This window comes from Pleurodeles waltl, chromosome 6 (assembly GCF_031143425.1).
Source record: "Pleurodeles waltl isolate 20211129_DDA chromosome 6, aPleWal1.hap1.20221129, whole genome shotgun sequence".
Lineage (NCBI taxonomy): Eukaryota > Metazoa > Chordata > Amphibia > Caudata > Salamandridae > Pleurodeles > Pleurodeles waltl.
In genome coordinates this window covers 1,542,509,533-1,542,523,562 of record NC_090445.1, presented here as the reverse complement: position 1 = coordinate 1,542,523,562, position 14,030 = coordinate 1,542,509,533, and the positions used below count along the sequence as shown (strand labels likewise).

At 43.1% G+C, this 14,030-nt stretch overlaps 1 protein-coding gene across 4 annotated transcripts in view; it reads left to right on the top strand.

The window, feature by feature from the left end:
- The window catches only part of CLSTN1 (calsyntenin 1), a 392,368-nt gene that overhangs the window by 262,997 nt on the left and 115,341 nt on the right, over window positions 1–14,030 (top strand). For all 4 annotated transcript variants that reach the window (XM_069241167.1, XM_069241166.1, XM_069241170.1 and 1 more), the window contains one exon: window positions 10,137–10,294. In XM_069241167.1, the coding sequence (XP_069097268.1) occupies window positions 10,137–10,294 (158 nt within the window). The remainder of the gene's footprint in view (window positions 1–10,136; window positions 10,295–14,030) is intronic.

Below are 14,030 nucleotides of genomic sequence, written 5' to 3'. Positions count from 1 at the left end.
TCTGTGCAGAAAGTGATTGTAATTGTTGGCTACAGCAGTGAGGTACAGCTCCATGAAAGGAACAGGTTTTAGGAGTGCATAACACCGACCTGAGACTTTAGAACATTTTAAACTTTCTCTTTCAGCTTGCTTCCACAACAGAAATCATTTCCCCCCAAATCATGTCACTCTTAACCAGGGACCTCAGACTGTCAAACATCTCCTGCTAAAAAACAATTCTTAATATAGCTATGCCAGAGGATACTCTTGGCATTAGCCATAGAAAGACAATCAAGCAAGATGTCTTTGTTTAATTAAGCATATCCCCTGTCCACATGGAAACCCAGCAAAGAAGTGGACAAAGTGACCAGAGATGAGAAAGGTAAATTGTGCACAGGGAACCTGGAACTACGCAAAAAAGCACCCTTTGCAACACAGTAAAAAAAAATTATCACCACAAACCTGGTGTGTTGAACAGTTAAATTACCCCCAAATGTCACTACCATAAGCCACCTTAGAAATACACTTTACTTGGTACACCTTCAGTAATGCCTTCAGAGGTTTCCTGCCCAATCTAAATCAAAAACCATTGCCTGAGGAGATGGGCCGCTTAAATTCAATTTTTTGCTTCAATAAGAGGCATCCAACAAAATTGCCAATCAAACAAGATACCTAAGTAATAGGATAAAGGAACCCTCTGTAACATGAGACCTTGGGTTCTAAAAGACTTGGTTTTAGTAGATCTAGGACCTGCAGTCAGGATGAAAGATTTGTTAAAATTAGTTAACAGGTCCAGGCCTTCCATAAAGGAATCTCGAGTAAAGAAGAGTTTTGCAAACCCACAGCAGCCCTTGCTAAAAGAATGGCGTCGCCACGTAGAGCAGAGCTGGAATAAGTATTTTTCCTACTGAGGGACAGTCTTCTCGTTTGGCTAATAGTGTTCTCTAAACCATTGATAGACACAATAAATAAAAATGGCATGACAATATATCCTTGACGGAGCCCTCTATTGTTACTAGAAGATCTTGAGTAAGAGAAACCTCTGGCATAACAGCAGTGGTATCCATATGGAGATGCTTCAGAAAAAGCATGGGGTACCGATCTACCCCTAACGAAAGGAGGATGCTCCGCAACTTTTAACAATTAACTTGATCAGAAGCTGAGGTAAGATCAATGAATACCATATGGCTTGCACCTGACCATGCCAATGTGTATTTATTTACAATTAAAAATAAACTCAGGCTCTGGTCATTGCCCGACCTAAAACCTTATTGCAGGTCAGATTAGATGATTGTTATCCATCAAATTAATATGTGGTTAGGAACAACTCATCTGATCACCTTTGCAACACAATCAAATGGCGAAATGGATCTATAACATTGTGGATTGTCATTGTCCCCCTTTTAAAACACCTCTGTCCTATGATAGAGGGGGGCCGTTAACACAAAGGGCCTGACTTAACAGTTGCATTCAGGACAGGTTCTTTATTTGTTAACTTTGGCGAGATTCCATCCAGGCACGGTGGTTTGCCCTTGCCAAGTTCCAAGGTCCCCTGCTCCACTTCCTCAAACGTAAAAACTAGGTTTGACCCCACATTTTTGAAGAACCCTTCAATCGGGTGGACTTCAGACAACTGGCTATTGTAAATCTCAGCAAAATGTGACACCCACCTTTCTGGAATGGTATGACAGCAGAGCAAACCATTGTCATGATGAGCAAAGAGAGGGTGATTAGCAATCTCCCAAAAGGCTTCACTGTTCTTCAGACAGCTGGCTTGGAGGAGATAATCCCAGACCGCACCTTTTAAAAGGTGTTTCCTTCTTTTACCCACCACATTATATCTAATCTGACATGCTTGTGACCAAGTTGTTAGCACTAGCATTGGTTTTACTGGCAAGCATTAAATTATTGTGTGCAATCTTTATTAGGCCACCTACAGGGTTGAATAAACAACTGTTGGTGCAAAGTGAGACTTGACCTTGCTTTGTTTCCAAACGCGTATACAATCTCAGGAAGTGAGACTTCAAGTAAGCAAATAGCAAAGTCATGAGTGCAATCACAAAATAGTTGTTCATTCTTGTTTTCATGTTCTATTTGAGACCACCTCAGTTTCCACGCTTGGTCACACGGAACCAGGTTTTTATACATATTTCTCACTCTGAGCATGTGGTTCTCGTTTACTTCTAAGGAGAAAGATATATGGTTGTAATCACTGAAGCTACTCATGGGAATCATTTCACTCTCCAAAAGGTTAAAATAAAAAGAGGCTGAGACAAAAAGTCAACAGGTTCAAAAGCACCTCTGACCAGTGGAAGTAAATTGAATAGGACAAGAGGGGTTAAAAGACAAATTTATCAAAGGAAAAAACAAGATTAAATTCACATAAAAGGCCATTTAAAAATCCCCTGGCGTAGTATGGTCCAAGTACAGTCCATACGTCGTGCCACCTAAAGAGGCAATCCTAGGGCACCATTCCGTGTTCCCACATGAATGAATATTAAAATCTTCTAACAATAGGACACCAAGAGGTGAAGAAGTACTACCTTCTATCTTTTTGAGGTAGCATTTTAAAGTGTAGATTAACCATACTATGCGAGGAGAGATTAGCATGGTAAAAATTCAACAATAGGACGTTAAAACTATTTGAGGTGAGTGATCATAATGGCTTGAAGGTTAGGGAAACCAGTTACTAGCTCTTCAAACCTGCATTTTAACATCACAGAAGATAGTAAGGCCACCACCTCTTGCGCGGCCAGAGCTAGAAGCGATTGTGGGAATGAAGTAAGATTTGTATCCTTCAAAAAAAAAAAAGCTACATGAAGTATCCTTTGTTTCCTGCAAGCAAGCTAAGTTAAATTACCTGATGAAAGCAATCCCAATCTGATCACTGACTTCACTAGATAGTCTTGCCCCATTCCAACTAATGACACTGAGGCCTGAAGCTGCCCTCCGGACAGGACGGATAACTTAATTTCCAGATGCAGGCAATAGCACCCCGCATCCATGTTCCACAATGCGGGTCGCAGCTCAACAAAGAGCTCAAACTTATTAAAAGAGCATACTGTGAAATTACCAGGGGCTGCCTTTGCCTGCATCTCCAAAGTTGGAGTATACCTCCCAGCATCACAGAATACTATTGGTGGTTTATATCAAAATAACAAACCCTAATAGGAGGGCTATTATAAGGGAGACGGACCCAGTTTCAAAGATGTCACAGCCAGCTATTGACCTACCAACCCAATCGAATTGAAATTAATATTGACACAATCCACATCAAAACATTTTTTGTTCCTCCCAGTGCAACCAATACTCCTGACCTTGTTAATGCATCGAGACATTCTAGGTCCTTCAACCATGATGCTTCCCTAGCCAGTGACCCACTTTGTAGTAAAGTTATTCAGAGGGCTTGTTCAAGCCAGCTTTCAATGTGGGGATAGTTAACTAAGATAACATAAGGAGTTGCCTCAGCTAAGTTAACACATGTTTAATGGCCTGGTTTAGTGTTTCGCAGACAGGTTACTCTGTCACAAACATGACAGATATCCTGTCCGCCATATTACATTTCCCATAGGATATAATGGGATTGTAATATGGCCGACAGGATATCAGTCACGTTTGTGCCAGAGTAACCCTATCTGCCAATCTCTAAATCAGGCCCTATGTTAGGAGGCAAACCACCTGTACAACCCTGCGATGGGCTGGGTCTTCCTCTATTACTAAAGGGTAGGTGTCATGCCTTCTCTGAATATTTGGATGCTAAGCCATCCAAGAACATGGATGCAATAATGAGAAAACGTTAATAGGCATTGTAGAGACTCTTGTAGGTTGTAAGACATTGAAAGAACAGTGAACACCCACATGCTTGGGTACTAGACTCCATGCCCCAGCTCTTCTACAGAGCTTACAACCATCTTGTCACCTGACTTGCGAGGATAGACTTTATGTAGTTAAACAGGGCAGATAGTTTTCAGTTGCCTCAAGTCTTTTGAGGCAAGGCCTGTAGGAATCTTGAAATAAACTTTCAATTCATAGTCCAAACAAGGCTTTCCTGTAGAACTTATACTTTGGGTTACTGCCCCTCTAGGGGACCCGAGCCTTGATTCACTACCCTTTTGATTTTTGCCCTTAGGACTTTTCCCCTCTTTCTAGCTGGGTGTTGAGTATAGGTTTTGCTCATCGAGAACAGTGGTAAGCCTGAACTGGGCTGGTGCACCTCCGCTTGCACAGTCATACAACTAGTATCTCTAGTTAGACTGTCCCGAGTAATAATAGCAGGCGTTATTCCCTGTAATTGATCCAAAGATGTAATTCTAATCCCAACTGGGGTAGACAGTAGGTTATCTATCAGTGCTACTCCTCAACATGAGTGATCTGTTCATTAAGTGCTCCCCTGGCAGAGGAGAGATAAGATAAATTAGTGGACCTACTGTGGTCACCTTCTTGAGCCTTACTCTGAGAAGAGCTGGAGGAAGCCTGTGCTGTGCCTAACTTCGGCTTCCCCATTACGCCAAGATTCCTAAAGTGGAAGAAGAAAGTGATGCCCGGTCTGGTCGTGTCTGGAACTCTGGAGAGGGGTGGCTGATTGAGGTGCTGGGAATCTAGCAGGCATAGATGGGTGGGGTGCGATCTCTCCAGCGGGTGGAAAACTCTTTCTTTAATCCCACAACATGTGTTGTAGATCAGAATTTATGGAGTTTGGTATTTACACCATCTTTTCCTGTTATGGCTGCACTTAGGAAGTAAAAAATCATGGTTCATATTTCTCATAATATTCTTTGTCCCCCTCCTGACAGTTAACTGGGAGGGCCTATGTCCTATCCCATAGGGTCCTTGGTCTTCCAAGTCCTCTTCCCCCTCCTGCAAATCAGCTTGTATGAGAGGAGTCGCCATACTAGAAGAAGTTTGTTTAGGTGTCAACAGCATTCAATTCCTGCTTCCTGAGTCTTTTCACTCGTAGACGAGGTGGTAGGCAGGGTCAACAGGATGATGTGGGATGCACCCGTCAGTGCAGTTGTTGATGGAAGAGACTTTCTTTGTCATCGACAAGGAAGTGTGGACTGATGCCATAGACAACAATGTCGTTGGTAAAAAGGAGGCAGCCATAGACTGGGAAGAAATGGTCACCGTTCTTTGTTGTCTATAGCAACTTCGTCGACCAAGACGTAAAGGACATCATCAACTCTGTCATCGACAGTAGGGTAGTCATCAGCGCTCCCGCCGATGGAGGGGAGCTCATCGGCATTCATCGACGGTATAGTGTTCATCGATGGCTGCAGCTGAGGAAGGTTTTTTGAGGGTTGGGAGACCTTAACAGGTGTCGTAGGCAGCTCAGAGGATTTTTTTTTTTTTCCAAAGACCGATATTCTTTTCTCTCTTTTACAGATGAGAGACCTGGATCTGTGAGGAGATTTAGAAGGGCTGTGGCCTTTGTAAGACCCTGAGGTGGCCTTTTTGCAGGCTTTTTTTAGGCTGTTCTGAGGAGGATCTAGTAGAAGATGATGAGGAGTCCTCACTATCAGAATCTGAAACTGGCTCTTTCCTGGATTTCAGCTTTTGCAGCTAGATAAGCAGCCTTCCTTCTCTTTCCTTTAAAGTTTTGCTGGAAAAGATACAACATCCCTTGCAATACTTTGCAGAGTGATCATGGTAGAGGCAATAAATGCCATTCCGATGTGGGTCCTCAGAATGTAACCTTTTTGCGACAAGTCTTACAGGGTGTAAAGAGACTTTTCTTCTCCTTGTCAGACATGTCAGTCTTCTGATAAGGTGAAGCTGAGAATACTAAAGGTGGAACATTCAGAGCAGTAAAGCAATGAGACTAAAGTCTTCTAAAATATCCAAACAGTGAAAAGCTGAGCAGAGCTCAGTGGAGACTCCCTAGCACTATGTGCAGTAGAAAATCTGAGGGACTGGAACTTCTCTTATGAGTGTTCTAAAGGGTAGTGTCCCTGATTGGTGGACTCCACATTAGTCCCTCTTAAAAAAAAATGAATGATAGATTACTAAACTAATGGGCCTAAAGCCTCTATGTTTAGGTCTATATTGACACTACTTTGTAAAGGTACCAGCGACTCCCATCTCGATGACCAGAATGATTCAAGCATGTGAATCTATGAAAGATTCCAATACTGGAGAAATACAGTTACAGCTAAGTAACGAATTTTCTTCACCTTGGCTTAGCTTATGAAATGCTTTCCGGGCTCTGGACTCCCCATGTGCTGAACAAAGCATCCCGTGCTGTAGGTAAAATTGAGCGCTTTAAGTAATGCAGTGTGGAGTGTTCAGGAGGCAGCACAGGTGAAGAAACAAATGTGGTTTAGTACTGCCGGGCAGTCAGTGTAGTGTAATGTTACTCAGCAATGCTGGGTGATGAAAAAAAGAGAATCTTCTTAGATGAAGAAGGCGGCTTCACAAATTAAGTCCATTGTCTTTCAATACTGGGGTATTTCTCCCTTTTCTCGTCTCACATACTGTGCTGCCCCCTATATTCCCATTCTGCACCAGCCACAGCAGCATTTACATAGAGGGGAGTAGAAAACTGATGTAGACGCAGATTCGCCATAAACGCGGTACCTGCCTGGGAGGCCAGTCATTCCAGTTCCGCTGATATTGCCTGGTGCTGCTGCTGTTAAACAGATTCTGGGGCTCATTACCTTCCCTGACACGGCATGGCCTGCAACCAAAGCCCAGTCTTCAGTGCACTGCTGGGCAGTGGAAACAGCAAGAGGTTGGTGGTGGTCCTACGAAGGAGGCGACGAAGAAACATCCTGCGGCAGCCGTTTGTCTCTCACAATGCCAGAGTTTTTTGCTGCAGTTTCTACCTGCACAACTCTGTCATTTGTGAGGGAGGGAATATTTGAGACTGATTGTGTGCTAGCAGCTTCATTGGACTCGACATGCTATGTTTTGCTAGTGATCTTATAAAATATTTTGCTTGTGATTCTGAAGGGTTTAGGGATCAATAGAAAAACTCTACATTCTCCCCCTTCCCAGTTTACCCACACCTAGTAGAAACATCCTAAATTTTAGTGTTTTCAATGTCTTTCTGATATTATATGGTCCTGTATATTTAGAATCTGCAATAGATATTTTTTTTTTGCCAGCTGTAAGTAGATATAACAGATTGTGACTACCACAAATACTTTTATTCATGGTAAGGTCCCCATCCAGCAATAGATTTCACAGTGGGTGCTATTAATAGAACTCCACTAAAGGAAAGCAGCCAAGAGAAGGAAAGAAGTCTGGCAGTTATTGTTGTGGGCCCATTTAGTGCCAGTATACAAGACCTAATCCACCCTGAATTTTCAACTAAAAAGTCTGTAATGATTTGTTCATTGCTGCTGCTAGCTAGGTTTTACGCCCGTACATGTGAAACCTTAATGAGCATTCCTGTGAGTGGGTGCATTTAATTGTTAAACTGGGGGAATGAGCACCTAGCCCTGCAGAACCTGATGGGTGACATTTTAGGGCATGAGATAGAAAGGGCTGAAGTGAATAAATATCATGGAGCCCAACACATTTTTGCTTTCCCAGATAGATCTGCCGCTCCTTCCTGGTGTTCTCACCACAGAACTTGAGAAACTTACCAAAGGAAATTCAGAAATCAAGTGGAATTCCCATGCCATTTAGCCTCTTGTTTGTCCATAGAAACCCTTTCTTGATGCCACAGGCCAGACTGGCTTGGTTCCATGTGTGGTTAGAAACCAGGCTGTTCATTGTCCTGGTTCTGATGAGTCGCAAGATGGTTACAGTAGTTGATCACACGCAGCATCCAACTTGATTTTACACATGAAGGTCATATTTGAAATGGACTTCCAACTGGCTGCAGTGGATAGAGGAATGATGCATTTTACCAGAAGGGAGTCAGCGCTTCCAATTTTAGGTGACATGTGACTTCTGTTGCAAGAATGTTTTCGGCTATGGGTGTCCTAAGTGTAGCTGTGCGATTGTCCATAGCCAGCTGTGACTCGCCCAGATTGATAAATAACTGTAACAGTTTATCACCCATTAACTTCCTTCCGACTGTTATAATCGTGGGTTAGTCTTTAGTCTTTTAAGACTTGCTGGAAAACTGTTGTTGAGGGTACTTTAATGTTAGTTGTTGAAGTTGTGCCCTAGAATTGAAGCCAGAATCATCTTACATGTGATCTTAAAGATTGTAATCAATACAACTTACGCCTCTATGATGAGGAAGGATTACTACTGTTTTCATGTCCAGTATCATTTTCTAGTATGTTTTCTTCATCCTTGTGTCAGCCTAATAACATTCAGCTTCGTCAGGTATCCCTCACTCATTCTTTGCCTTTTCTGCAACCTCTTTTTAGTGCAAAGTTCTTCTCCCCAAGTTTGGGACTTGAAGCTTTTCACAGTCATAATGCAGAATATGATCTTCTTTTACTTGCTATTAGGTCTTTGACTAATTCCGGTCCTCCGCTCATGCCCTTTGACCTAACTGGAAACCAAACTCTTCTCTGGTCCTCGTACAGCAAGATCTAGGTGGCTGACAATTTTGGTCTAACAATGCACAGACCTTCCCAGCAGCTCTAGGCAATGCCTCTTTTGTAAATAAAGGTGAGGTATGATTATGGGTGCATTTGTGTGGCTTTATACTTATGCAGGAGGAGCCCAAAGTACATTGAATTCTCAGATGTCTGCTTTTTCGAACTAGTGCTAAGGACCACAATGGAGGCATACATTAAGTCTAAGGAGACAACCAAAGCCTCACAAATGAGGTATGTGAGCAGTCAAAGTTTTTTCTCATAACCTATATTAATTAGAGGTTTGGAATGTTAAAAGAGCCATTGAAGACAATGAAGTGGCTCTGGGCTTATAATGTATGGTATAAGCCTTCTGCTCCAACATTCCAATGTTTCTCAATTTGAATTTAGAACATTCAACCCTTAGTGGATGGAATGGTCTTATAGCCTTTTAGTACTTCGACTTTAAACTATACTTGCTGTTAGAGGCTCACACCCTTCTTGTAGGCCCTGGCTTGTGGATCGGGCCTATTAGAAGGTCCAGGGCCTTTAACAATTGGTATAGCCCTCTGCAGCGGACTATAGGGCTAATAGAAAGTTGCTGGTGTCTCTCTTATAGAGCATCAGTGTCATGGGATTCTTTAGAAAGTGTTAAGTTCAGAAAGGCTGGCTAGTGCTACCTCACTAGAATCGTTCATGAAGCTGAAAACTGAGGTCTTGTATACATTTAGTAGACCTGTACATTTTATGGGACATTAGAACGATTCATCCAGTCGTTAAAGCATTCCTAACAATATGAAGTCTGTTTATAATTCACAAGTGCTACTCCAAGGTTTTATTGCTTCAGACTAGTAGTAAATGCACAGTGGCATCTGGTTAATGCTTTCATGGTAGCAACTACAATTTCGAGGCTCACTTGCTACTTCTGGAAGATGACTTTGCATTTTTAGATCATATATGCATCAAAAAATTTAAACTTTTACATGTAGAAATGCATGATCATTTCAGTTTCCTTGTTAGGCTTGTTTCATTAAGTAGCACTTTAAGGTCTCATTTGTGTAAAGCAGCGGAAGGCAAATTTTTAGTTCTTATCTAAAAATCATGTTCATGATTCTTGGCATCTTAGCCCTGTCTCCACTGGTTAGGATGGTCATCGTCTTTTTCCTAGATCGTCTTTTTCCTGGATCATTGTATTTAATACTAAAACCTTTGTATGAGCTCTACCACTTAGCATTGGCCATTTTTTTTACCCATAGTTTCTATGACATACCTAACTAGCTTTACTTAACTCTTGCCTTGCCCTTCTCACTTCTTTGGGTTTTATAATGCATTTTTCGGCCTGATTCCCAGGTGTTAAAATTTTCAAGCCGTGCTCCTCCAGATCATATGCATGCTACTAAGACCCTTGACTTTATATTATGTTTTCCTCACCCATGTTTATCAGAGTGTGGCATGCAGGATGCTGGTCACTTTGGCCTTTTGTTAGGACTTTCTATTGTTGCTCTTCTAAACGATCTTGTGCATGACCATCAACGGTACCATTCCCTTCATTGTGCTTACATTATTGCAAGATTCCCTCCATGGACATCCACTAACATGCATGTAACCTTATAACAGAGGTAATCCACTGAGTTGAGTCTACTGCACCATTGATGACACAGCTTCTTTTATTCTTTGCAGGGGGCGACATGCGCATGGCCCAGTACTTCAGAGGTAGTCTTGCCGGTTTGATGATCCGTTCTGGTAAACTTGACAACACTAAGGTGATAGACTGCCTGTACACGTGCAAAGAAGGATTGGATTTGCAGGCAACTGAAGGCGTTGGCAAGGGCATGAAGGTAAAGTTTCTAGTACAAGCCGTCAAACATTATTGTAAAAATAAAGAAGGGAAATGCAGTTTGTAATTCCATAAACATAGAAACCAATCAGGATGCTGAAATACCTATTTCTTTGGTAGATATTTCTATCTTTTCTCGAACCCATCAACGTTATTTTTTCACTAGGGCAATGATTTTTTTTTTCCAGCCTGGCTTGCCTGTTTAAACACTCCAAATAAGTTTGCTGCAGATCCCTTTGGTCTTTATTTCCTGCATCTCCAGCTCACACAGACTTTATACTTTTGCTTCCTTGCTCGGTTCGTTTAACACTAATACCTATTCTTAGGCTCTCTCACCCATTCACCTTCCTCTATACCTTTCTCCCCCTCACCCACCTACAAAAGTTGCCACTGTCTATATTTATTTGTGAATCTGGTTGAAGTGAACTGCACAATACTGCCATGAAGCTGTATCTGGCATAGCAATTTGGTCACCAATCAGGTCAATCATCTGGGGGCTGGTAAATTAAATGCTATTAGTGAGTCTGTAGCACTTATTGTGCCACCCATTTAAGTAGCCCTTTAAACATGTCCCAGGCCTGCCGACAGTGTTGTAAAATGTGAGGTCATAAGCAGTGCATTGCAGGGGTTAGGTTATAGTTAGCTCAGATAACTAGAACTACTCTATTTCACTGGTTTTATACGTGTGAAATGTCCTCCTGTTTCTTCCATTAAACCACTGTCGACGAAGGCTCCAGAAAAGACTTCGTCGCTCAAGATAACGTTGACGACATAGTCTATGAAAGTCCCATTGACTGCAACACTGTCGACGAGAGCTCAGTCGGCTACATCAGTGTCGACGAGACCGTCGTTGTTAGAAAAACCATCCATGAAATAAGTGCCGTCGACAGGGCCACAGTCATTGACACCGTCGACGATGCCAATGGTAGCTGTGAGTCAAATGGATGTTATTCCTATTTCTTCTGGGTCTCCTGATCTTCGTGCCATAGTTAAAATCACAGCAATGACCAGGTGTGCTATATATCCTCGGGACACTTCAAGTAAGGTGACAACCTTGCTGCCTAGTCATCTGCTGGACTGGGAAGAGTCAGATGAGGGTCCATTTGGCGATGCACACAGCCCATCCCAGTTGCACGTCAAATATCAAGTGGAGGAGAATGATGATGAGTATGATCAATACCAGCCTTATTACTACCATCAGGGACGCTATTACGAACCTCCCCCATGAAACCAAGAGACACTGTCCAGATGCCTGCCTCCTTGATTCAGGACTTGCAGTCAATGTTGCAGGATTATAGGAGGAGGTTCCCAGCTGTAGCAAAGGAGCAACCGCCGCTTCCAACTTCTCTTGTTACACCAAGGAGTGTACCTTCACGTCCAGCTACTCCTAGAATGACTCCACAATCTGTGTTAGCCGCTCCCCCTAGAGATGAGGTTTCGATGTCTGGGGAGGAAGAAGAAAGTGAAATTTCAACACCACAGCATCCTAGTGAGGAATGGGACAATTATCTAGCCCCCCTACTCCTTCACCACCACCTCGTCCTTCAGATTCTCCACTGGAGGATATAAGTGGCTTTCACAATTTGATGGATAGGGAAGCCACACGTTTCCACCTGCCAACATCGGTCTCGCAGTCTGAATGCTTCCTCCATGACTTAAGGAACAAGCAAGGAAGTCTGTGAGGGCCATCCCTATCATTGACTTCATTTGGAGTGAGGGGATCAAGATCATGCAGAGCCCGGCAACAGTTCCACCAGTGCCACAGAAGCTCTACAAGAAATATAAGGCAACTCAGGACTCTCCGCCATGTTTGAGTGGTCATCCAAGACCAGACTGTCATCTCTCAAGCTGCTCAAAGGCGTTCTAAGAACCCGTCAGCGCCTATATCTACTCCTCCTGATAGAGAAGGAAGGAGACTGGATAATGTGGGCAAGACACTTTCGTCCTTGTTGGCCATAACTGTTCGTGCAGCAAATTCTCTGGCGATTTTGGGCCGATATGATCGCCAAATGTGGTTGGATATGCATGCTTTCATGGACCTCATTCCGGAGAGCAAACAAGCAGAGGCACAAAAGATCCTTCAAGAAGGAGAGCGTACGTCTGAAGAAATAATTGTCTGTGCCCTGGACATAGCCTCCACAGGTTTCGCCAGTTGTCGGGAGCTGTGGTATTACGCTGCCAGGGTTGGCTGAAAGTTACCTCTTTCAGACCAGAGGTACAGTCCAGAATTCTTGACATGCCGTACGACGCAGAATCTCTCTTCGGCAAACACGAAGATAACGCATTTCAGGCCATCAAGGCTGACACAGACACTGCTCGGTCCCTGGGTACTTTGCAGTACCAGAAGCAGCCCTTCCGGGGTGCAAGAGGAAGGGGTTTTACAACATTTCGAGGTTCCTACTACAGGCAGTAACAGCAGCCTCTGTATAGACCAGCCTATTAGCAACAGTATAGGCAACCACCCACCGCCTCATACGCCAGACAGGGAGGAAGGTGAAAGCAGAATTCCCAAATCCAGTATCAACCTCGAAAACAATGATTCTTATCAGGCACCGGCTATGCTTCCCCAGTATTCACAGAACCGTCAAGTGGGAACAAAATATGCCAATCATGGAAAAGCTAATCACCAATACAATTTACACAGAAATCACTTGCACCTTAACACTGGTCAGCAGTGGTAAAAGTGCCCAGTGTACCAAAACCATCAAAAACGAAGTCCAGCACAAACCTCAAAGACTTACTCCAGGCCAATATCTATTGGCCTGGAGTTAAGTCTTTGAATGTGTTTTCCTCATTTATTGCCTATGTGTGTACAACAAATGCTTAACACTACCCTCTGATAAGCCTAATGCTCGACCAGACTACCACAAAATAGGGCATTAGAATTATCTAATTTTGCCACTATCTTACCTCTACGGGGAACCCTTGGACTCTGTGCACACTATTTCTTACTTTGAAATAGTATATACAGAGCCAACTTCCTACAGTATCTTTCATAAATTCACGTGCGACCCACCCTCCTCCCCTTAGACACTCGCATTTCCTCCTCAGGTCATGGTTTTTACTCTTGTGCTAGAAAATCTGAGGGAAAGAGCCTCTCTGGAGAGTATTCTAGAGGGTGCCTGATTGGCCAGCAGCCAGGGTTGGGTTCTTTTCACAAAAGGACAGAGATAGGCTATATGAGTCATTTGGGTTACCATTATAGCCTATGGAAAATGTTTGGGTGCTTATTGCTTTTCATGTACCGTGGGACTCCCACCTCAACGACAGGGATGATTCAAGCATGTGAATTTATGAAAGATACCAATACTGGATAACTGTAGTTACAGTTAAGTAACTTGTTTTCTTCTCAGTTATGCATGACTGCTTTTGTGCCAAGCCTCCGGAGGGTTAAACACAGGTTAAATTAGTCACTTTTTTTCATGGTTCACCCTGGCAATGACTGTGGCTGTTGCTTGTGTAGGGTTTCACCTCACTCAACCAACAACCCAATTTCTCACACTCCTTCCTCAGAGGGCAATGTGCCTGGTCATCTACTCCATGTTAAGCGACGTTCAAGGTTGCTGACCTTTCTTCTCAAGAACTGGTCCTTGTCACCTTGCCTCGATGACCTTGTAAGTGGGAATTTGTGTACAGTGATGGAAAGGATGCCCTTCCAAGCAGTGCCCACATTGCCAGTTAAAAGTTCTCTGGTCTAGCACAAGATCTGCAGTCTGTCTCTTCCCTGACCACGAGAA